Source organism: Brienomyrus brachyistius, chromosome 16, assembly GCF_023856365.1.
Source record: "Brienomyrus brachyistius isolate T26 chromosome 16, BBRACH_0.4, whole genome shotgun sequence".
In the NCBI taxonomy this organism is placed as follows: Eukaryota; Metazoa; Chordata; class Actinopteri; order Osteoglossiformes; family Mormyridae; genus Brienomyrus; species Brienomyrus brachyistius.
The window spans coordinates 2,349,633-2,375,839 of record NC_064548.1 but is presented as its reverse complement, the minus strand read 5'-3'; the positions used below and the strand labels follow the sequence as shown (position 1 = coordinate 2,375,839).

The following is a 26,207-nucleotide window of genomic DNA, read 5'->3' as shown; positions in this document are numbered from 1 at the left end:
GGCTGCCCGTTGTCACCGATTCTGTTCATAGCTTTTATGGACATAATTTCTAGGTGGAGCCAGGGCGTTGAGGATGTCTGGTTTGGTGACCTTAGGATGAGGTCTCTGCGCTTTGCAGATGATGTGGTTCTGTTGGCTTCATCGGAGGGACAGTTCATTGCCGAGTGTGAAGCAGCTGGGATGAAAATCAGCACCTCCAAATCCGAGATCATGGTCCTTAGATGGATAAGGATAGAATGCTCTCTCTGGTTTAGGGAGGGGGTCCTCCCCCAAGTGGAGGAGTTTAAGTATCTTGGGATTTTGTTCACAAGTGAGGGAAGGATGGAACGGGAGATCAACAGGCGGATCAGTGCGGCGTCAGCAGTGATGTGGGCGCTGCATCGATCCGTCATGGTGAAGAAGGAGCTGAGCCAAAAGGCAAAGCTCTCGACTTATCAGTCAATCTACGTTCCTACCTTCACCTATGATAATGAGCTATGGGGGCGCTGCATCGGTATGTCATGGTGAAGAAGGCAAAGCTGTTCATTTACCAGTCGATCTACGTTCCTACCCTCACCTATAGTCATGAGCTATGGGTAGTGACTAAAAGAACGAGATCGCAAATATAAGTGGCCGAAATCAGTTTCCTCCGCAGGGTGGCTGGGCTTTCCCTTAGAGATAGGGTGAGGAGCTTGGTCATTCGGGAGAGACTCAGAGTAGAGCTGCTGCTCCTCTGCATTGAGAGGAGCCAGATGATGGATTGGGCATCTGCTTAGGATGCCTTCTGGATGCCTCTCTGGTGAGGTGTTCCGGGCATGTCCCACTGGGAGGACTATGTTTTGCGGCTGGCCTGGGAATGCCTTGGGATTCCCCTGGAGGAGCTAGATGAAATGGCCGGGGAGAGGGAAGTCTGGGTTTTCCTGCTGAGACTGCGCCCCCCGCGACCCAACCTCGGATCAGCAGAGGATAATGGAAGGATGGATGGATAATGGATGGATAAAACCAAGAGGGAGTAGACAAAACAAAAAGAGGAGGGGGCCCAGAACTGAGCCCAGTGGGACACCAAAGAGTAGAGGAGCAGAGTGGGACACATGGTCACCGAGACTGACACAGAAGGTTTGCTCCACCAAATAGGACCTGAACCAGTTCAGTGCTGTGCCTCTGATGCCCACCCACTGCTCCAAACGAGAAAGTAAAATGGCATGATCCACTGTACCAAACACAGCTGTCAAATATAAAAGCAAAAGAACAACACAGTCACCAGAGTCAGTAGCTAAAAATATGTCATTAAAAACCTTTAAAAGGGCTGATTCAATGCTGTGTAAGGATTTTAAACCAGATTGGAAAACCTCTAAAACATTTTCCTCTTCCAGAAAGGATATCAATTGGCTGTGAACTATTTTTTCAAGGATTTTAGAAAGAAAAGGCAGTTTGGAGATGTGGGTAAAACCTTAAAGAGCTGAGGAGGGACAGCATCATTTGGAGACCATGCAGGCTTCAAATGGCCAACAATCTCCAGAAGGAGAGATTTGAGCCCCAGTGAAGGAGACCTTCTCAAGTAAAAAGTGTAAAAGATTTTCACATGCTGCAGGGGAGGGCTCGATACAATCTGCCTGTGGTGCATTAAGAACAAAGTCAATAGCCTTAAATAAAACATGAGGATTGTGACAGTTTGACCGAATTAAGTCAGAGAAGTGTTTTCTTTTGGGATCTTTTACAACTGATTGATAATGGCGTCAACAGTCCTTTAACATCTGAAATGACACTTGCAGTCTGTTTTTTTCCACTTGTTCCACTTGTGCTCAGCTCAGTGACACTAGCGTCTGACAGCTCTGGTTGTGTCCTTCAGCCAGGGCTCAGATTTAGTTTTAGGCTGTCTTTTAATGGATCCACCGTGTCCAAAGCAGTCCGACAGGTGGAGTAAAACCTGGTGGAGTTAAGCTCCTCAAGTCTGGCTGTACAAAAACTCTGGGATTTTACAGATCTCGTTAAAAACTGTTGAAAACTGCTCAGCAGTTTAAAACAGGACAGCGCCGAGCAGCAGTGCGAGGTTTAACAGTGGCACAGACGATGGCAACTTCTAATATCACAGGCATATGGTCAGAAAACACAGCGTCACAAATCTCTAAGTTACAAATAGGCAAGGTCAAGTGCGTGTCCACGTTCATGTGTGGGGCCGGCCATACATTGCACAAGATTAAAAGAATCGATAAGGTTTAAAAAGCCCTTTACCATGATTAAGTAAAAAAAATTTAACAGTGGCTAAGTCAGTGATCCTACCCTAAGAGAGGAAAACTGTATTATAGAAACTTCGTAACTTATGTAATTTAGGATCACTGCATAGTCCCACTCATAAAATAATGATTAAAATTCTATATATTGTGGCCACATTTTATTACAGCAGTCTTATCATATCCATGAGTGATACAATCCAATACCTACTGCTGATAGTGAAAACCGAGTATAAATCTCCGCAAGCAACTTCTTTTGCATGTATGTTGCAAATTGAAAATCTTTCATCTTTAATAGATATCTGGTTAAACTATCAGAACAGACACAACATAGTGCTGCTGCTGTGTTTGAAACTTTTTCCAACACACATATTGTACATCATTTGCAAAACTGATATTTGTGATCAGTCAAATTAAAGGCTGACAACAGAATAATTAAGACTGAAAACTGAGCGATTTTTAAGAGGACTTCATGGTGAGACGGCTGACTGCTCTCCTCCCTAAAGACATCGGCATAGACCTGCACCTTCCTCAGCAGATAGTGGTGACACTCACCTGGCTTCAGCACATTGATTCCCAGGAGGTTGGAGTTCTTCTCCGTCACCATGCTCCAGGTGTGGTTGTAATTCCTCCTCCATAGCTGTGCAGAACACAGATAGGTGCCTGCCTCCCTAGGGCTGGCCCGGTTTACGCTCAGGCGGAAGTTACTGCTGCTGGCGGCATGTTCCACAGTGATCCTGGTTCCCAGGCCAGGCGCCACCTCACCCCACCGGAGCATGCCGTCATACGAAAACGTCATCAGGTCACGGAAGGCAGCATCAGGTAGTCCATCCAGCTGCGGCTGGAAGCGCCAGGTGACAGCGGTTGGCATCCGTGGATCATGCTGTGGCTTCACGATGCATTGTAGGTCGAATGAGTCACCGTATGTCACGCTGGGCGTCCGGGATGAGGCAAACACGAAGAAGGAGGGCTCTGGAAAAAAAATATGAAAATGCCAGGTCAGCGGTCTGAAGGCAGAGAGGGAATGCTTCTGCTACTCTTACAAGAATCACTGCTCAGAAGTGTAGCCTCTCACTGTTACTGTTGTAGCAGGGGTTTCATAAAGTCTCAGAAAGATTTTTATGTTTATTAGGTTTTCACACACTTATCATTTAAAAATTCCATACTGTTTCAGACTTTGGGAGGTGGAGATGGTAAAAGGGGGTTGACAACAGTGGTTTGAAGCAAAGCTTCTGCCCACCATGTGGCTGAAAATTCGTGTTCGAATTTTGCATTTTGCTTTCCATTCACACTTAAGACTAGCAAGCCAAGCATTTAAATATTTCCCCATCGTGAATTTTGTAAATTGCAACTTAGTCTGTATCAGTATTTTTTGCTGGACATTAATCAAGTGCGCACTCCAAAGACGAACTCCACTCCTTCATTTTGGACGTTGTTCTTCAGTGCACACTGTGCAGATTCTGACGCTGCCAACCAGCTCACACTGGTGATTTCATCAAGAACATTAATAGGTAAATTCAATTATTTTTGATGGACATGACAAAGCAGTACACACTCACCACAGAACATGATTTTATTTGCTTGCCAGATGCTTGCAAGTCTAAACTGTTTTAATTGTGCAGTTGTAACTGTTCTAAACCAAGTTGGCTTCTGCCAAAACCTGAACCAACAAAATTCAGACACAAAACTGTATTAAAAAAAGAAAAGTTGAAATGCATCACAAGTAAGAGCAAGTTACGTCTCCAGGAACCTCCAGTTACAACGTGTGAATCAGCACAGGTACACATCATGCCTACAAATAGGGTGACCTGAGGTAGCACAGACATCTACTGTGACCCCCCCCCAATCTGCCCATGCAGTTGGCAGGTAAGAGGATTAGCCTACCCCTGGGCCAGCAGGGTAGAACTGCAGGTTGTGCAATTTGCCAGCTCACCATTAAGGGGCTCTATAGATTATAGACTAAGAGCAGTCTAGCTTCATTTACATTATACCAGGACTCTGTCGAATTTTTGTATCTAAAGGATGTTGATTAAATTTTATATAACCCCACAAAGTACTACAGATAGACATACTTACACATAAACAGTGCTTCATGCTGAGAACAAATACCTATTGTCAGCGATGAAATAAATGATATAATGGCCAGTGATTAAATAAAATGATACAATATTTATATAATTAAATATATGACAAATGTAACACACACACACACAAAGAATGATCACAGTCTCTTCCACGCAGTAAGGCAAAAGCCTACTTATTAATTTAACACTGGTATTGGACTGAAACTCAATTTCAGCCGATACCCAGAACCCAGGTATCGGTATCAGGACAGAAAAAGTGGAATCGGTGCATCCCTCTGTGTGTGTGTGTGTGTGAGCAGGTATACCTTACGTTATGGGGACACAATGCCCCCAAAACGTGATGAATACCCCTTTTTTCCCTTATGGGGACCATGAGGATACATCTCTGAAGGATCTGTTTGTTTTATGATGGCTAAATGCTTTCAAAAGTCCCGCAGCCCACTGAGAGGATATAGAGACTGTAAGGCATTAGATGCCTCTCATAACACAGCTGGTAATCACCACTTACTGGAAAAATCTGATTAATACAATCTCTGTTCTAATGAACTCACAGGTGAAGTAACATCCATCCATCCATCATCTACCACTTTTCCGGGTCGGGTCGCAAGGGCAGCAGTCTAAGCAGGGAAACCCAGACTTCCCTCTCCCAGACTTTCTTCGCCCAGCTCCTCCGGGGGAATCCTGAGGCGCTCCCAGGCCAGCTGGGAGACTTAATCTCTCCAGCATGTCCTGGGTCTTCCCCGTGGCCTCCTCCCAGTGGGACATGCCCGGAACACCTCCACAGGGAGGCGTCCAGGAGGCATATTAAGTAGATGACCAAGCCACCTCATCTGGCTCCTCTCGATGCGGAGGAGCAGCGGCCCTACTCTCAGTCCCTCCCGAATGACCGAGCTCCTCACCCTATCTCTAAGGGAGAGCCCAGCCACCCTGCGGAGGAAACCCATTTCGGCCACTTGCACTCGTGATCTCGTTCTTTTGGTCACTACCCATAGCTCATGACTATAGGTGAGGGTAGAAACGTAGATCAACTGGTAAATTGACAGCTTTGCCTTCTTCACTATGACATACTGATGCAGCGCCCACATTACTACTGGCGCCGCACCGATCCGCCTGATGATCAGGTGAAGTAACAAGAAAAAAAAAATGGATCTGGGTGTCTCAGAAACAATGCCAATGACATTCAGACAAGGGCTACAAAAAAAACAATTAATCATGTTACAAGATGATCAAGTATTTCCATAGGCCAAAACACAGGGTTTAAAGAAAAAGCTTTATTTAAAAAATACTAAAGAAATCATCAGGGGGTATTTTTTAAGTTATGATGGTGGTAAAACCTTTACACAGTGTACATAATCACTATTTAAACTCACAGAGAGTCCTAGAAACAAAGATCAAAGTTTGACGAAGTCTGAATGCAACATTTCTTTAGAAAAACAAAAACACAGACAAGACATTTATTTCAAAAATAAGACTTCGTCCTAATATCCTAATGAACTAAATCCCATTTAAATCCCATGTTCTATACTACCAAGCATGGTTTCATATTTCTAGTAATAAATAGCAGGGATGCAGCGAATATTCGGCCACCGAAAGATTTTTATCACCGAAAAACACGGCCAAACAGTAGCTATGATGACGCAAACAGAAACCGGGGTCTGCACGTGCTTGTCTGAAGCAGCATGTCTGCGGTGTGGATGTATTTCAATATATCTGAGAAAGACCCACGGATAGCGATTTGCAAAACATGTAATGCCGAAATTTCAAGAGGGGGTGCGTCTGTAAAGACTTTCTCCACGTCGGGTTTAATTTATCACCTGAAATCCAAACATCCCGATCGCCATGCTGGATATGAGAGTAAAGCAGCACAGAAAAGGAAAACCCCTCCGAGCACGCCCACTCCGTCTGTGGCGGACATTTTTGAAAAGGCAAGGAAGTTTCCCAGTGATAGTGTCAAGGCAAAGGGCATTACACAAAAGATTGTGGAATTCATTGCCTTAGATGATCAACCATTCTCTGTCGTAGAAGATGTAGGATTTCGTAGGCTGATCGAGCACATTGAGCCCCGTTATGTCATGCCGAGCAGACGACATTTCTCAGACGTGTGTTTACCTGAGCTGTTTAATGCTGTTGCAACTCACGTCCATGAGCATATAGCTGCAGATATTTCAGCAATCAGTTTCACGACAGACATATGGAGCTCAGACGTCAGCCTTACCAGTATGCTCAGTCTAACCGCACAATGGATCGACGCTGATTTCCAGCTGCAAAAGATTCTGCTCCATTCACAAGAGTTTCGAGGGTCACATACAGCAGCAGCCATTTCTGATGCATTCGCCAATATGTTCGACACCTGGCATATCGACCGATCTAAAGTGCATGTTATTGTCAGTGACAATGCAAGAAATATGGCAAAAGCGATAGGAGACAGTCAGCTGAAGGGAATACGGTGCATGGCCCATACACTACATCTGGTTGTGAGTGATGGAGTGTTGTCTCAACGCCGCATAGAAGACGTACTGGCTATAGGCAGAAGAATTTTAAACATTCACAGTTGGCCTATTCCCGCTTGCAGTCTATGCATGATCAGTTTGGAACACAAATAAAATGGTTCCACCTAGACGTGAATACGCGGTGGAACAGCACGTATTACATGTTGCAAAGCCTCTTTGCGCAAAAGCGAGTCTTGGCTGCATATAGCGCAGATCACGAGCTCCCGGCAACATTCACTTCACACCAGTGGGTGCTAATAGAGAACATTCTCTCTCTTCTTGCCCCCTTTGAGCAGCTAACTAAAGAGATCAGCTCCTCTGACGCATCTGTAGCGGACGTTATTCCTTTAATCGCAGCACTAAAGCATCTCTTAACCAAAGTGTTTGAGATGGACCACGGAGTGAAAACAATGAAAAGTACACTCTTAGAGTCTGTCAGCACACGTTTCACTGAGATCTATTCGGATCCTCTGCACTTCATCGTGACTGTATTTGATTCTCGTTATAAAGATCATTACTTGGATGCGGAAATAAAGCAGTGTGCACGAGAAATGATCCAGACCGCGATGGATGGCGAGAACCCGCGGGGAGATGGAGAGGGAGCAGCGCACAGCGCAGGAGAAGGAGATCAGAGCGCAGGAAAAAAGACTCGTCTCTTTGCACCAGATGAGGGTCATGCACCCTCGTTGTCTGATATGTTCAGTGAAATCCTGCAAGAAAGTGCCTCAAATAATAATAGGTAGGCTATTCTGTTATGTACTATTCTGACTTAGGCTACTATATATGTGACTATCAGATTGTAGCCATATTTCTGTTAGATATTTTTTAAATTTGACAAAAAATTTTATTTATGCACTGGCCCTATTTAAATACACTTTCTCAAATGTCAGGCAGATGACAAGCTCAACCACTCAACAGCTAGATGGTTATCTCTTTGAAGTCCCCATCCCCAGAAGTGATAACCTTCTTGTCTACTGGAAAAATAATCACGGCCGCTTTCCTAACCTGGCAAAGATGGCACGCAAGTACTTGTCTGCTCCGTGCACAAGCACTGACAGGGAGAGACTGTTCAGTGCTGCAGCCCATGTTCTCGATGAGAAGAGGAACATACTTCACTGTGATAAAGCAGAGAAGCTACTCTTCATCAAGAAAAACCTGCCACTTTACCTCAACAAGTAGAATGGGCTTGTCTAGTGTTTAAATATTTATTATCCACTTTGCACATCTGCAATTCTTGGTGCATTTGTTGTTGTTAATGTTCTACAGTTAACATATGGGCTATGGCAGTCTGTTTTAATACATTATTATGTTGTAGGCCTACAGAGAAAATATTGTATCTTTAAGCAGTTGGACTTGTTCTGAATGCACTTTCTTGTAGTAGTTCTACAGAGCAAATTTAAAATGCACTAGACTTAAATGCACTTTGTTTTTATGAGAGAACATATTTGCATTTCCATATTACATTAAATTACATATTTAATTTTACAACCTTTCAGCAGGCCAGAAGGCCTGTACATTGTTATTTAATGTACACATCAGTGCGGTTAAGTTAAACATTTAACTTTGAATTTTATTTTATTTTATACTGTGCATTGTTGCAATGTGCTAAATAAATATTTTCATAATTTGTAACTGATTTATTCTTTGAAACTTTAATATTAATTTATGCAATCGCAATGCCTTGATTTGAGTTCAAAGGTTAGTACACAGTCATAGCCATAAATGCAATGGTACTAATTATTGGCATAATTTCTTTTGGTGTTTTGGTTTTCGGCCTTCGTTTCCTCTTTTTTGGTTTTCGGTTTCGGCCAAGAATTTTCATTTCGGTGCATCCCTAATAAATACCCCTATAGCTGTAGTTATTGTATTTTTAGCCTGGTCAGAATTTCCTGGCAAAAGCACCTTAGATGCCACGGGGAGTCTAAGTTGCAGAGTCGGTTTCTGCCTTACTGCAGCACAACATATCCGAGTTCGGTATCAGAGCTGACACACAGTCTTCGTCTTATTAACTGCTTTGTCTAGTGTGGGTGTAGTTTATTGAGAAACCAAAATGATCCCACAATACTGATTCTGATTACCCAACATTAGCATAACCACCTCACAGCCAGTTAGCATACTCCCATGTTAATATTGAGATTGCATGCTATGCACATATGCACAAAAAGAAGTGTTTTGAAAACAGCAGCTAGAATTTTTGATCCCATAAGTTTCCTGACACCCATCACTATCCGAGTCAAATGCCTTTTCCAAGACATATGGCAGTGGGGCATAGGATGGGATGAGGAGCTGCCAGAAGATCGTGGTCATGAATGGCAGCAGTGGTGCATGGAGCTCCCACAGCTCCACCATATCACCATTCCCCGATGGTACAGAATAGGCAAATGGCAGAGTGAACAACTCCCATTTCTTCATGTCTTCAGTGATGTGCATACCTCCAAGGACAAACCAGGGAGGGAAGAAATATGAGTAATTTCATTGCATCCAATTTGAGAGTTGCACCTATATAGAAATTAACTGTACCACATTTAGAATTGATGAGCACTTTAGTTGGAGCTAGAATGGGGAGTGACTTGGAGAGTTGAAGGTTTTGAACATGATGCCATCTCAACTTCATTTGTGGTTGGACTCCATGATAGTTATTCAGTGGATTAATGGCTATGCACAAAGATGGAAACAGTTTGTTGCGAACAGTGTCACTGAAATACAATCACTGATGTCACCAGAATCATGGTCTCATTGCTGTAGTTACCTTAACCCAGTTGACCTTATCACAAGAGGACAGACTGCAACAAAACTGAAGGAAGATGAGTTGTGGTGGCTAGGTCCACCCTTTCTGACATCGCCAAAACAACAAGAACAAATTATAGAAAAGCTTCCTGAGTAATCACTGCCTGGATACAAAGATTCAACCACTAAGGGACCTCTGCCAAGTGACAGGATCATTAGTTGGTGTCAGACTTGCCAATGGAAAAATTTCTCCTGGCTCTGAAGAGGTTCGTGTCTAGGTGTGGTCTTGCAGAGTCATCTGTTCAGAAAATGCTCAGACCTTCAAAAAGGCTGATCATGATCTCAGAGCACTCTGGGCAGTCATAAAAGAGTCTGAACTTCTGGAATGCTTTTCTTTGAATGGAATAAGATGGAAGTTCATAGCAGAGAGAGTACATTGGTGGAGTGGATTTTGGGAAAGGTTAGTGCAATCAGTAAAAACAAGCCTGAAAAGAGTTTTGGAACGAGCATCATTGAGTTTCGAAGAGTTGTCCTCACTGTCACCAGAGGTAGAGGCAGTAGTCAATTCAAGGCCACTCTTGTTTCTAAACAATGATTTAGAAGAACCACAACATTTGACACCTGCACTTTTTCTTGTTGAGAAAAGGCTTTCCTCCTTATCAGCAAGGTCTGTCTGTGCCGAGAGTCAAACCACTAATGATGGTAAAGAGAAACTCATAGCAAGGAGTATCTGTTGGACTTGAAGTCCGCACACACCAGTAAGACTCCATCTCCCACTGAAGTCAGGAGATCTAGTCTGGAGATGATATATCCTTTAATATAAAAAAGCTGCAATGGTATTAGTGGACAACATCAGCTGTTTTGAGCAGAAAAGGGGTCCTGTCAACCATCAGATGCTGACTAGCTTGCCTGCTGGGACTGACCTCGTGGCTTCATCTGCGGGATTCTGTTCACTTTGAATGTACCTCCATTGATTTGGCGTGGTTGACTTCCTAATTTGTTGCACGCGGTTGTTCACATACACTTTGAATTGCTTTGAATCAGTATAGATGTACCCTAGCAAAACTATAATATCTGAGTAGAATGTCACTTTCTCAAAGCTGACATCTATCTGATCAATGACTATTTCTGCAGTCTCCACTGCTAGGACGGTGGAGCAAAGCTCGACACAAGCGACCATGATCTCTGGATGAAGTGCAAGTTTCGTCTTTACAAATATGAATCCAACACTAGCTGTCTAATTTGGATCGATGATTCTAAGGTATGCTACGGTCGCAATAGCATTTATGGATGCATCACAGAACACACGCGTCTCCCTTTTGTGTCCCTGGCTAAGAGAGACAGGTCTGCATTGCTGAGGTATCTTGAATTGTTCAAGCTCCAAGAGAGGCCCACTCCACATTCTCCATTTGTTGTACAGGTATTTGTTATCTGATAGAGGTGCATCCCTTTCATCATTCCTGCTCCCCATCCACCTTGACCATCCACCAGCTCAACAAGGGGATGATCAGAACTGTGGACATCCACCAGATATGCAGCAATGATTCAAGGATGGTATGTTTGAGTAGACAAACAAGGAGTTTGAGATATTTGATTGACCGACAGCCAGCATCTTCTGAGTAGTGTGACAGTACAACTTATATAGATGCCAAAAGCAACCAGGGTAAGTCTTGATTAGTCACTTGATTGGAGTGGGCCATTCCCACCTCCTGTCTTAGTGAAGAAGGAGCTAAAGCTCCGTGCTGGACCTATGGCAGCTACAGAAAGCAATGTTCCTGATAAACCAAGACCTTGTCCTCTATTAACAAAAGTCATAAATCATGACAAATAAGCTGCCTCCTTTATGGAATTGTATGATCAGCGAGGGGGTGCTAGGGATTGTATTCTACCCATACACACGTGGACAAAATTGTTGGTACCCTTCAGTCAATGAAAGAAAAACTCACAATGGTCACAGAAATAACTTTAATCTGACAAAAGTAATAATAAATAAAAATTCTACGAAATTTAACTAATAAAAGTCAGACATTGATTTTCAACCATGCTTCAACAGAATTAATAAAAAAAAAAACTCATGAAACAGGCCTGGACAAAAATGATGGTACCCCTAACTTAATATTTTGTTGCACAACCTTTTGAGGCAATCACTGCAATCAAACGATTCCTGTAACTGTCAATGAGACTTCTGCACTTCTCAGCAGGTATTTTGGCCCATTCCTCATGAGCAAACTGCTCCAGTTGTCTCAGGTTTGAAGGGTGCCTTTTCCAGACGGCATGTTTCAGCTCTTTCCAAAGATGCTCAATAGGATTGAGGTCAGGGCTCATAGAAGGCCACTTTAGAATAGTCCAATGTTTTCCTCGTAGCCATTCTTGGGTGTTTTTAGCTGTGTGTTTTGGGTCATTGTCCTGTTGCAAGACCCATGACCTGCGACTGAGACCAAGCTTTCTGACACTGGCCAGCACATTTCTCTCTAGAATCCCTTGATAGTCTTGAGATTTCATTGTACCCTGCACAGATTCAAGACACCCTGTGCCAGATGCAGCAAAGCAGCCCCAGAACATAACAGAGCCTCCTCCATGTTTCACAGAAGGGACAGTGTTCTTTTCTTGATATGCTTCATTTTTCCGTCTGTGAACATAGAGCTGATGTGCCTTGGAAAAAAGTTCAATTTTTGTCTCATCTGTCCATAGGACATTCTCCCAGAATCTTTGTGGCTTGTCCACATGTAGTTTGGCAAATTCCAGTCTGGCTTTTTTATGACTTGTTTTCAACAATGGTGTCCTCCTTGGTCATCTCCCATGAAGTCCACTTTGGCTCAAACAATGACGGATGGTGCGATCTGACACTGATGTTCCTTGAGCTTGAAGTTCACCTTGGATCTCTTTAGAAGTTTTTCTGGGCTCTTTTGTTACCATTCGTATTATCCGTCTCTTTGATTTGTCATCAATTTTCCTCCTGCGGCCACGTCCAGGGAGGTTGGCTACAGTCCCATGGATCTTAAATTTCTGGATAATATGTGCAACTGTAGTCACAGGAACATCAAGCTGCTTCGAGATGGTCTTATAGCCTTTACCTTTGACATGCTTGTCTATAATTTTCTTTCTAATCTCCTGAGACAACTCTTTCCTTCGCTTCCTCTGGTCCATGTTGAGTGTGGTACACACCATGTCACCAAACAACACAGTGACTACCTGGAGCCCTATATATAGGTCCACTGACTGATTACAAGATTGTAGACACCTGTGATGCTAATTAGTGGACACACCTTGGATTAACATGTCCCTTTGGTCACATTATTTTCAGTCTTTTCTAGGGGTACCATCATTTTTGTCCAGGCCTGTTTCATGAGTTTTTTTTTTTATTAATTCTGTTGAAGCATGGTTGAAAATCAATGTCTGACTTTTATTAGTTAAATTTCATAGAATTTTTATTTATTATTACTTTTGTCAGATTAAAGTTATTTCTGTGACCATTGTGAGTTTTTCTTTCATTGACTGAAGGGTACCAACAATTTTGTCCACGTGTGTAGGTCATAGGTCTGTGTGCCTATGTGTATGTATACTGTGTATAAGCTACTGGACACCTACATTTCCTTAAGGATAAATAAAGTATGTCTGTTTATCTGTCTGTCTGTCTGTCAGTCAATCTGCCTATCTATTCCTTCTTCCCAAATATTAGCTACCCCTTCTGACCCCCACTACTTCACACATACCTCCGGGGATGCAGGGTGGCTGTGACCATACTAGGCTACAGATGCTAGCCAGTCTAATCCTTGGTATACACAGAGCACACATGCACATTACTCATGTATCTCTATAAGAACTACTACCTTTGTCTGCTCCCCATTCTATAGCACCACCTGCCATCTACAGGGGTCACTCACGGGTCACAGACGCCCAGTTAGCAGAGGGCAGAGAAGGAGAGAAAAAACCATAAATGTGAGCAAATGAATTGCCGTTTGTGATGCATTAAAGGTGCTAAATTGGGTCTACATCATACAGTTGATTATGCCATAATGGAACGGTTTATAAAATCCTCTCAAGTCAGAAGAAAAAGTCAAAAATGAAGGATAAACATTGGAGTAAATGCCATTTATAAATATAAATCAGGGTCTACGTAGGGTAAGGTGCAACAACAGAAAAAAACAAGCATTGCATGTGAGCTCTACAACTACTGTAACCTATCCTGTCAAAGAGACCATGTACAGTACCAGTCTGGAAACATCTGCTGAATATCATTTATTTTTCAACAAGATTAATTAACCTTATATCTGATATGTTCAATTCAATTCATTTTATATAGCGCCATTCACAACAGAGTTCCCCCAATGCGGTTTACATGGGGGTGTTGTGATACATTACAACATCCTTAAGATAGAATAATATAAAATATCATTATAGTATTCATCCATCCATTTTCCAAACCACTTATCCTGCTGGGTTGTGGGGGGTCCGGAGCCTATCACGGAAGCAATGGGCATGAGGCAGGGAACAACCCAGGATGGGGGGCCAGACCATCGCAGGGTATACTCACACACCATGCACTCTCACATGCACACCTACGGGCAATTTAGTAACTCCAATTAGCCTCAGCATGTTGTTGGACTGTGGGGGGAAATCAGAGTACCCAGAGGAAACCCCACGACGACATGGGGAGAACATGCAAACTCCGCATACATGTGACCCAGGCGGAGACTTGAACCCGGGTCCCAGAGGTGTGAGACAACAGTGCTAATCACTGAACCACCATGCCGCCCCCTCATTATAATATAAAATAATTATATAAAAGAATAATATAAAAGCCAGATGACAATGGAGGAGAGGAACCAAAAACAAACCTCTGGGGGTCCATGGTCAACTGGAAAAGAAAAGGTGGGCTTGCTTGCTAAAAGCAAGGTGTAAACTGCGATCAAGGTGAAAGCCAAAGTCAATTCAATGAGTCATTTCTCCACGCCGGCCTGTGTAAGGGGGCAGATTTAAGTCTGTGCCCACAATGTTACAGCTCATAAGTCAAACAATGTGAATTACTTCATTGCCTCGAGGCCTTTATGGTAAGGTGAAAGAAAGAGCTAAGATAGAGACAAATGCATTGAAAGCAGGTGTGTCCAAATTTTTGCTCCTGTGGCTATAACATGGTCCAGTTCTAGTCCTCTACGGTCTATAATGGAAATATTGTATTAAATGAGTCAATCAGTATTTCTCAACAAATCTCTCTGAATCACACAACACATGCAGCCATTTATTTACAGACAATGGACACGCACTGAGATGGCAATCTTTCATCAAATACAGACATACCTTTGTCCCGGACCATCACGTGTGTGGCTGCGGTCTGCTCCCCAACACTGTCCCATGTGCTGTTAGGCCCTGGGAGCCACTCTGTGACCTCACACTCATATTGGCCCTCGTCACTGGGCAGGACGTTGTAGATGGATAGGGAGAATGTGTCAATGTCAGTGCGCTCTGCTCGGATCTCCCCATAGGCTGCACGATCGCTGTAAGCAGGGCTCAGCCTGACCACACCCTCCTGGTCTAGGGCAGCAATGTGTTGCTCTGTGCCACCCTTCTTGTCCAGTCGCCGCCACGTGACGGATAGGCCAGCCACCTTGCTGGAGATGGACTGGGCCTCACAAGTTAGCTGGATGGTTCCACTCTCCTCGATATCCGTGGAGTTACTGATTAATGATACAGTCAGATTGCTTCCTGGGGACAGAGAAACCGTGGCATAGGGTATTTGTTTGAATGAATTTTGCATTTATACAGTTAAGTACAGAAGAGGTGATCTCTCCTTCACAGTAATCCTGCTCAGAACCTAATGATTGCTTCAATCCTGTTACCAGCTACTGATGATGCACATTGCTTTTCTCCAATTCACACAAACTTTTCTTTCTTCATTCATTTGCAATTCAGTTTCTATTTCGGGGGGCCATTCTGTTTCTAGGAGCTCCAACTCACACAGAATAAAATCTGTGTTCCCTCTGTAATCAGTGTCCTTTTCACATTTCTTCCAACACTGAATGGAGCAGCACGAGCAATCCTGCTATTATATGCACTTCCAAGTTGTGGAATGCTAAATAGTGCAGAGGTTTCTGTATAATGTTAAATATAACCAACTTCATTCCCCCTTTCACTTGGGGAGCTTTTGGCTGGAAATTCACTCATTATTAGTATGTATGCTAACAAATGCAGAACTTTTGGAGAAAAAAATAGTTTACAAAGTAACACCAAGTACTCCTGGAGGTCAAAGAGCATTTCCTGTCTGATTTAAAAAAAAAAAAAAACAATAGGAAATTGTGTTACTCTCCAGATTTAACATACAAAACTGAGCTTCTTTCTCAGAAAGCAACAGGAAAAGCAGTGAGAGCTGCTGCTACTCACGGGGAGGCTGGACAGTGACCTGCACGTTGCGGGACCTCTTGCTCCGGTCGATGAAGTCCCCAGTGAGGGTGCGCTCACGCTCAGTGACGCGGCAGATGTATTTCCCAGCATCCTCAGGCCGCAGGTTCTGCAGTCTCAGCAGGTAGACAGCTTGACTCTCCTTGCGTACCGTGAGCTGTCCAGTCGCCTCACGCTGCACGTAATCCCCAGCTAGCAACGGTACCGCATTAGGCCCGACCATTGCCACTGGCGAACTGCTAAACACCCAGGACACAGAGAAGTAGCGCTCCAGAATATTCTGCGCATCAATGGCGCAGCGTAATTCGAGGGCCTCGCCTGTAGTGTAGGCCCGTCTCACGGTGCTCAGCTGGATGTTAAAGTCCCGATCTGTGAAGACACACACATAAACACACTGACTCACTATGGGGGACTTGTAAAGGGTAGGAACTAAACCTGGATGGGATGCAACCCTATCAAAGAGTGCACACTCACTCACTCACACTAAAATCACTTACACACAAGGGCTCCAGTTCACTTTGCATGTTTTGGACTGTGGGGGGAAACCAGGAGATCCGGTGTTAGTCAGTTCAATTTTAATGCCATGTAAGTAGCTACAGCTATATTTATGGTGAAGAATAGGTTCTATATAAAATTTAATAGCAATTATAGATAGATGGATATATGGATGGAGGCCAAGACAGAACAACCTCAAAACACATAAACAACAATAAAGACATTATCTAGAAATAAAAAAATTCTAAACAAAGTGGCGGATTTAAGGTAAACACATGAGGATAATTATACGCACCAGTAAAGCAGGGATGTGCAGCAACAGCGCTACCCACTCAGCCACTGTGCTGTCCAGGCTTGCAATGTGCAATTTATGATATAAAAGTCAACACTGAGTGTGATGTACATATTTTCACATTGCAATGACCTTGTTAGTAAGCTGGGTTGAGACCATCAATAAGTTTCACTAAAACATTTTTACTCAGTAACAGAAAACTTAACTTTGCAAGCTTTGCAGTTTTAATGATCCTTTTCGGGGGGTGGCACAGTGGTTAGCATTGTGCCTTACACCCTCAGGGACCAGGATTTGAATCTCTGGCATGGTTCTGGGTGTGGAGTTTGGACGTTCTCCCCACGGTATTGTGGGGTTTCCTCCCAGTACACTAGTTTACCCCTCACAGTCCAAAAACACACTAAGCTGAGTTGGAGTGACCAAATTGTGAGTGGTGTGTGAGTGTAGCCTATGATAAGTTGCCACCCCATCCTGAGTTGTTCTTTGCCTTGTGCCTATAGCTTGTGGGATAGGTTCTGGACCCTTGTGACCCCAAATATGACAAACAGGTACAGAAAATGGATGGAGTAGGTTCCATTTCAATACGATGTAGTATATGCTATTTAAAAATCATTAAACAATAGTTAGTTCCGATCAAGAAATCTGATTGTGCTCTCCGTGGCTGAGTGTGCCGGTGACCTTTGTTGGTTTTCTGTTTCTTTAAATTGAACTGCTGTCTCAGGATGTATTGGGGGTGGGGGTGGAGTATGTTCTGTTTTGTTCCATTTTGTTCTTTGTTATAAAAAATCTCTAATAAAAATTTGGTCACAAAAAAAAAAAAAGAAATCTGATTGGACAAGAGGCTTTGTATGAGTGCAGATATCATTGTAATGTGTATTTTTTATCAGAGAATAGCTGTGGCCAAAAGTTGTGAGAATGGCACATATATTAATTTTCACAAAGGCTGATGCCTCAGTGTTTATAATGGCAATTTACATATACCCTAGAATGTTATGAAGAGTAATCTGATGAATTGCGATTAATTGCAAAGTCTCTCTTTGCCATGAAAATGAACTTAATCCCAAAAATCCCATGTCCACTGCATTTCAGCCCTGCCACAAAAGGACCTGCTGACATCATTTCAGCGATTCTCTCGTTAACATGGGTGAGTCTTCACAGGGATAAGGCTAGAGATCACTCTGTCATGCTGATTGAATTAGAATAGCAGACTGGATGCTTTAAAAGGAGGGTAGTGTTTGAAATCATTGTTCTTCCTCTGTTAACCATGGTTACCTGCAATGAAACACATGCAGTCATCATTGTTTTGCACAAAAAGAGCGTCACAGGATATTGCTGCCACTAAGATTCCACCAAAATCATCCATTTATCAGATCATCAAGAACTTCAAGGAGAGAGGTCCCATTATTGTGAAGAAAGCTTCAGGGTGCCCAAGAAAGTCCAGCAAGCGCCAGAACCACATCCTAAAGCTGATTCAGCTGCAGGATCGGGGCACAACCAGTGCAGAGCTGGCTTAGGAATGGCAGCAGGCAGGTGTGAGTGCGCCTGCACACGCAGTGAGATGAAGACTTTTAGAGGATGGCCTGGTGTCAAGAAGGGCAGCAAAGAAGCCACTTCTCTCCAATAAAAGCATCAGGAACAGATTGATATTCTACAAAAGGTACAGGGATTGGACTGCTGAGGATTGGGGTAAAGCCATTATCTCTGATGAATCCACTTTCCGATTGTTTGGGGCATCCAGAAAAAGATTGTACATAGAAGAAAAGGTGAGCGCTACCATCGGTCCTGTGTCGTGCCAACAGTAAAGCATCCTGAGACCATTCAGGTGTGGGGTTGCTTCTCAGCCAAGGGAAGGGGCTCACTCACAATTTTTTCAAGGTCTCAGCCATGAATAATGATGGAGGACTGTGCCATAAGGCAAAACTAATAACTAAGTGGCTTGGTTATTATTGAGAACGTGTGGTCAATCCTCAAGAGGTGGATGGACAAACAAAAAACTCACAAATTCTGACAAACTCCAAGCACTGATTATGCAAGAATGAGCTGCCATCAGTCAGCCCAGAAGGTGATCGACAGCATGCCAGGGCAAATTGCAGAGGTCTTGAAAAAGGAGGGCCAACACTGCAAATACTTACTCTTTGCTTAAGGTTAATGTAAATGTCAATAAAAGCCCTTGACACTTATGAAATGCTTGCAGTTATACTTCAGTATACCATAGAAACATCTGTCAAAAAGATCTACAAACACTGAAGCAGCAAACTCTGTGAAAACCAATACTTATTATGCCGAAGTTTTATCAGCACGTCACATGTCCAACAAGGGGAGCCAACATTCTTCATCACTGCTACATGCCGTTCAAGCAGGGCTACGAAGCTGTTTTACAAATCCGGCTTTTGGTAAATCGGATCACAACGCTCGATGACGTAGACTGGGACATGTTCCGGTCATGCGCAGATGACATCAACAAGTTTGCAGATGTAATGGTTAGTTTTATTAACAGGCTTGCTAACGATATTATCCCCACGGCAACAGTAATGACTTTCACGAATCAGAAGATGTGGGTGGATGGAACCATTCGTGAGGCTGTGAACTCCCATACTGTTGCGTATAACGCAGGACTCACCGCCGGCGATATGATTAGTGTTACTTTCACCAGAGTGGCGCACGACGACTGTGACACGGACTATTCACTATCACAGACTTTAAAAGCAAATCCACCATGGCTTAGAGCGCCCACTCTGCTTTTGCCAACGAACTCAACGCGTTCTACGCCTGCTTCGAGGCTAATCAAGCTACTCAGCTAACGCTAGCCACAGCCTGCTGGAGGAGCGCAGCGAAGCGGGCGTAGAACGCGTCATCAGCTTCGCAGAGCGTGATGTGCGGTGGACACTGCAGCGACTCAACACCAGGAAAGCGCCAGGGCCGGACAGCATGTCCGGGCCTCTGCTACACCGACCAGCTGACCGGAGTCTTAACCTCCATCTTCAATGAGTCTCTGGCTCAGTCTCTGGTCCTCACCTGCTTTAAAAGATCCACAATTGTATCTGTACCTAAGAACAGTAAGCCCTCATGCCTGATTCACTACCGGCCAGTTACACTAATGTCAGTGGTCATGAAGGTCGACGGCATTGTCGCCGATGCTGTGTATCTTTCTCATGTATTTCAGTTCTTTGTTTTACCTGCATCGGCAGCTTGTAGTACCGCCCTCACCTGAAGATCGCTAGTCTCATTCTAAATTCCCGCATATTGAAATTGCATTCACATTGTAATTTGATGAACAACGCAACGGTGAAAAGCGATCCAGATACATCCCCATTAGCACCATAAAAAGGAGGGAGGATGTGGCCAGGTGTGAATGGCTCATGCATACACATGAGACCTCCTACATATTCAATGAAAGGAGGCCAGAAATAGTCACATGTGTTAGGTTTTTTTTTATTTATTTATTCAACTGAATGTTGCAACTACACCATTTAGTCATCTTCATGTAGTCAAGACTTTGGTGATCAGATACCTGGGATCAAAACAAACTGCTTACTATGTACTTTCATAATGTTTCTGCAAGTGTTCCAAACTGCTTTTTGCAATGTGTATACTTTAATGTCAAATTACAAATTTCACACAATAATGGTCCATAGTACTACATGCTTTGGACCTTTAATAAATCACATATTTACAGAGTATTTACAAAGTACATTAAAATTATGATGAGTTTAATGCTAAAACATATAAAATATACAAGAAATAATTTATTTGGCATGAATTAAATTTATGATATTGAATGAAATGTGTGACCATGCCTCAGTCAGTAAACGTGTGTTCCTTACCCCTAGACCCCAGAAGGTTAAGGACTTCATGATATCCTCCATCGTGAGCTCTACACACCCACTCCAGTTCACCTACCGCCTCAACAGATCTACAGAGGACGCCATCTCACACGTTCTGCACACCACCCTCAGCCACGTGGACAAGAAGCAAGGGAACAATGTCAGACTGTTGTTCATCGACTACAGTTCTGCATTTAACATAATAGTTCCTCACAGACTGTATACCAAGCTGAGGGAGCTAGGACTGAACAGCCACCTGTGTGCCTGGGTTTTCAACTTCCTCAAAGACAGACCACAGGTGGTGAGAGTAAGTGGCTGTGTATCCAACACCATCGCACTTAACACAGGGGCTCCTCAAGGATGCGTGTTCAGCCACACACAGCTCAAACTCCATCATCAAGTTCGCTGATGACACAGTAGTGCCGGGTCTCATCTCCAATGGTGATGAGGCAGCCTACAAGGAGGTGGATAACCTGACATTGTGGTGCCAGGAGAACTGCCTCCAACTTAACATCAGCAAGCCCAAGGAGCTGGTGGTGGACTTCAGGAGGAGTAAGGAGCGCTCCAACCCCCCCCCCCCCCCCCACACACACACACTTCAACGGGACTGCAGTGGAGAGAATGAGCAGCTTCAAATATCTAGGCATACACATCATTGAAGACCTGACATGGACAGAACACATCCAAGCCCAGTCCAGCAAGGTGAGGCAGCGTCTTTACCACCTAAAACAGCTGAAGAAGTTTCAGAATTCCTCAGCGATTATTAGGACTTTTTACTCCAGAACCAGAACATCACATCCTGGTACGGAAACTGCTGTATACTGGATATTAAGGGACTACAGAGAGTGTTTCGGGCAGGAGAGCACTGCACCAGATCTTCTCTACCGTCTCTGCAGGACATTTATACCAGGAAATGCCGGAGCAGAGAAACTAGGATCATCAGAGAGCTGCTGTCTGTTTGAGCTGCTGAAATCAGGCAGGAGCTTTAGGAGCATTACGGCAAAAACAGAGACACTCAGGAGGAGCTTCTATCCTCACGCCGTAAGACTCCTTAATCAGGACATGCCACCAATACATCCTTAATATACATCCTTAATATATACAACTCATGTAAACTCTTCCTAACTGTCACCAACCTGCTATTTTGAACAATCTGTAAACTACATTTCCATCCACCCTTGCTGCTTATATTTATATTTATACTTATGTCACTTGCGACAAGGCACACTGCACTTTCAATACAAAGGTCTAGCATCACATGCACATGTAGTTTTTAACCTTGATTATTTTTTATATTAGAACAACTTCTGTACTTCTGTATATTATGCATATATTTTAGTTATTGTAACTGTTGCCTCACTCAATTCTATTTTTGATTTGCACAGTCTAAGGGTCGTCCAGGGTACATTTCACTACATGTTGTACTTGTATAACCATGTATGTGATGAATAAAGTATCTTGTATCTCTTATATCTTCTGTCATTCTCATAAATTTTGGCCATGATTATATAACCGGACTTGGACACTACAACCAGCTGTATCACTCCACTTTACACTTTTTTGTATCTAAAAACCATCAAATATGCCTGATTTCAACCAACACGGAGCTGGTGGTGGGCTGGTTCTCGCTTGGTGCCTTTTGAGAACCTGCCCGGATTTCCACCCATTTAAAAAATGAATGTAGGTGGAATTTAGAGTAAAGGTTCATAAGTATTCTGTTTTGATGGATTTGTTTTGATCGGTTTTGATTTCAAGTGAATAGTAAGCTGCCAAACCGAAAAAAAGTCAGAGGATGACTTGTTGCACCCTGTCTCTATTGCCTGTATGCCTGTATCTATCAGTCAGACAGACAGACAGACAGACAGACACATTACAGGCCTCTAACATGCTACACATGTTAGGCACAGATACATAAAACAGCACACATATTGCACATATATACACACAATAAAAAAGAGTCTGCTAATAACTGAAATTTGCTCTTCACCTCATGATTTCTTCACCACTTAAGTGCCACAGTATTTTATTTATTAGTGTGATGCCCGGCCTGTCCGCTCCTCATGTGTGCCACGCCCCCTGATTACCCACGTGTTCTTTCCCGATTGTACCCAGCTGTGTCCGATTATTTTCAATCAGTCCTGTGTATTTCAGTCCGTGTCTTACCTGAGTCCTTTGTCTGTCATTGATGTTAGTTGGCGTTTCATGTCTCCTGCTCCCTGTTTATTTATTAAATCCCTGGTTTACCCCGACTTCCGCCTGTCCGCCTGCTTCCTGCCCGTTCGCCTCGCACGATCGCCGTTCCGTCCGGCTTTGAACGTGACAATTAGACCTACAGCATGATTTTAATTTAGAATGCAGAGTTATTCTGCTAATAAGGTGGCTACTTCTTTCATTGCTGGCACTCTATTGGTTATAGACTGAATTTTCCGGATATGCAGATTTGGAGCGCCAGCCCATCACACTTTCACTGACATTATGGTAACTATGTTTCTTTGCGGATCCCGTACGTAAGCAGATAAACAAAAAGTGTTGTTTCCTATCACTGTTACGAGTAACTGTTGCATAAAAGCAATAAAATATTTGCAGTCATGCGATTGTATATCTCAACTGTGACTGTCTTCGGCAGTTGGCCTGTGCCCTTGTACCTACAACCAAATCACACCCATTATATATTGGAGTACAGTAGAACTCCTTCTCATATGTTATTGCTTTTTAAAATATACTGCCACTGTATTTGAGAGCTCTGCATGAGCTCTCCCAGCCAATCATAATCATTCTTGTCCTTGCCATTTGACTCACTCATAGACAGTGTGGCGCATCAGAGAAATTTAACAACACTGAATTGAGGAGGAGCGACACAAACAATAACTGGTCACCGAAAGACATTCATGTTCTGCTGTATGAAAACATTTTGGATTCCACAGAGATAATATTGAATAACAGCAAGTAGTTTGTTGGCACTTATTTGTGTTTGTCAGCACCAAGTTGCAGCAACACCATCAATACATTTCACAGACTCTATTTGCAGATAAGTTCTATTTGGCTATAGTTTATTTTTGGTAAGTTTCCAGGTCCGTCTTTTTTTTTTTTTTTAAATCTTGCAATCAAAATCAAATATTTCAATGTGCACTTTCTAGTATTATTCAGCCCTACAAAATGCATTAGCAAAAAATGAATATTATATGGTTGTTATGTATCACATTATGAATTATGTTAGGTAGATTACTGCTAGCAGTCAAATAGCAGGTCGTTAAAGGGGAACTTGGTGAAATTTATTGTGGTGGAATTTGATAATATTTTTTTGGAGAGGTGGGGAGAGTGAGTAAGGTAGGCTTTGTTTTGTCTTGCTGGTTATAAGTTATTATAACAAGATAGCTGTGCATGATCTTTATTGAATGACACGGAAGACGTCTTGCACTCCGTACAGGTAGGTAGAACTACTCCGATTGACTCTCAGTGAGTATGCATAAAAAGATCACATGTACATCAACCAATCAACATAAAGCTTCTAGCAAACATGTACACATCATTTGAATAACCAATTCTGTGTCTAACAAATTATGCAAAATATTCTGCACGAATATTACAGGCTCATTTAAATAACTCTATGCTGCCCTCTATCCTGCAAATCCAGTATTGGGTTGATTTGGGGTCTATCATGAGTCATCTATATAATTTTTTTTTGTGAAGTGGTAATAAAATCCTTCAAAGATCAAATAAAGTACATAGAGTAATAATAACAGTCTCAGAATTTAATATGTTTGTCACTCATACAATGCCTCTACATAGTTTGAAAAAGATCCATCAAACTGTTTTGAACTATTGCATTAAGCATCTACGGTGGACCATTCCCAAAACCATACATCAAGAGTGGGCAATTTTATCCAGGAAGGGTCAGTGTATAAGCGGGTTTTCGATGCAACTCCCTAATTAGGTAACTAATTAGAGGACTGATTGGCTAAAGAGTTCTCACACCTGGGTTGGAACAGCTGACCTAAAGGTTATCCCGAAAACCTGCACACACACCCTTTGCGGATAAGACTGGCCACCCCTGCAGAACGTATTCCCCAGCATCTGCATGTGAATAACTTTACTTCCTATTACAATAGATGTCATACTTTAAAAAACATATTGTACTCAAAGAGAGGTAAGTAAATGAGGGGATGTAATCAGTGAAAGGAGATACTTTGTCAGCTTTTCCCCATCTGAGCCAGAGGCAGTTTGCCAAATATCCTGTAAAAGCATTGTCACCCATTTGATTTTAAATTTTCCTTGCTTTCTAAAAAATAGAGAACCAAAATAGTACTAGACAGCTTATTCCAGCATGCAGTTTAATTAATTTCTGACAAAGGATGAGGCATTAAAGAGCTTGTCAGATGGCTGGATGGTATCAGAAGCACCACTAGGTCTGAGTGATCTTACCTATATTTAGCAGCCTAAAATACCCTGTGCTCTTGCTCCACCAATATTTATCCCACTGATCTGCCCCATAAGTGTCTCACACCTCTTCTGCTGCTCACCCCATATATTTGAGTCCTCAGGCAGTGAAGCACCGCAGCAGTAGTTGGACCTCCAGCAGCTCCCTCTGTGATGCTGAAACAGCAGGCAGCACGCGGCACAGTGCAGCTCGACACTCTGCACTGGGTCTGGCTTCTTCCCATTTGCTTCTTCTTTTCAAACTTTTTTCATGGAAAGCCTATAAGCCCACCAAGTCTGAGCAACTCAGTGCAGGGGAATCCTTGCCAAAATTTCCAAGCCCCTTAACACTCTCCTCTAAAGATTAACCCACCATACCCTATCACAATGAGCACATTACTTTGGTTACCTTAGTGGATTCTCCCTGTCTCAGGAGTCCTCCCTCATGGGCTGGGAGCATACTGTGGAATTTCACTGTCCATTATACTATCAAGAAAGGAGCATAACTGACAGGAGACACACAACTGCTTTGTGTGCAGATGTGATCACTGCTTGATTCCTAACATCACTGGGCCACTTTGTCTGTACAAAGAACAATACCTAGAAGATGACCCACTTAGTGCTGCTGTGGTATCTCTATAGAAGCTGACAGACGACAAGATATTTCAAAGTTGGAAACCAATTACCGATGTCCCATACATTTCAAAGCAATCTTCCCATTACACTGTGATTCACAGCAGCTCCATCGCTTCACGCCTAAGGGAGTTGTCACATGACAAGCATTGAGCTTTGCACAGAGCTCAGCATCAGCGCTCTGTTCTTGTAATGAGGGCCATTGCTGAGTGCTGGTGGCACCAATGGGGGGGGGGTCAAGGAATCTGCATACAACGTGGTAAAAGAAGCAGCAAAATATTTAATTTTCCAGCAGATTTTCCTTATCCTTTGTCCTGTGTTAGCTTTCTGTTCCTATCTCTTATGTTAGACGGGTCGGTGCTGACCCGTGTCTTAAATCAGCCATAAAATGCTCTCAAAACAATTATTTATCATCCAATTTGCTTCTTACCTTTTGGTTACCTTGTTAAGCTTCCTTATCCATGAAAAGATTGGTTTTAATATTTTTGGTTTGGCTTTCTGGACCTTTCTTTTGACAGCATACGTCTCGTTTTCAATTTAAAAAAAAATTACGGTAAAATAAACCTCAAGAGAATTATATAAATAAACTGAATTGGTCTTATTCTTGCCTTACATGTCTGGGCATGCCTTGCCTAGTGAATTTT

General features: G+C 43.0%; 1 protein-coding gene across 2 annotated transcripts in view; it reads right to left on the bottom strand.

Annotated features, from left to right (window-relative positions):
* igsf3 (immunoglobulin superfamily, member 3) overlaps window positions 1-26,207 on the bottom strand; it is a 220,961-nt gene that overhangs the window by 117,678 nt on the left and 77,076 nt on the right. For both annotated transcript variants that reach the window (XR_007382881.1, XM_048979018.1), the window contains 3 exons: window positions 15,889-16,275; window positions 14,809-15,213; window positions 2,766-3,182 (listed from right to left, as the gene is read on the bottom strand). Coding sequence is in view for 1 of the 2 variants with exons in the window: in XM_048979018.1 (XP_048834975.1) it covers window positions 2,766-3,182; window positions 14,809-15,213; window positions 15,889-16,275 (1,209 nt within the window). In the remaining variant the exon portion in view is untranslated. The remainder of the gene's footprint in view (window positions 1-2,765; window positions 3,183-14,808; window positions 15,214-15,888; window positions 16,276-26,207) is intronic.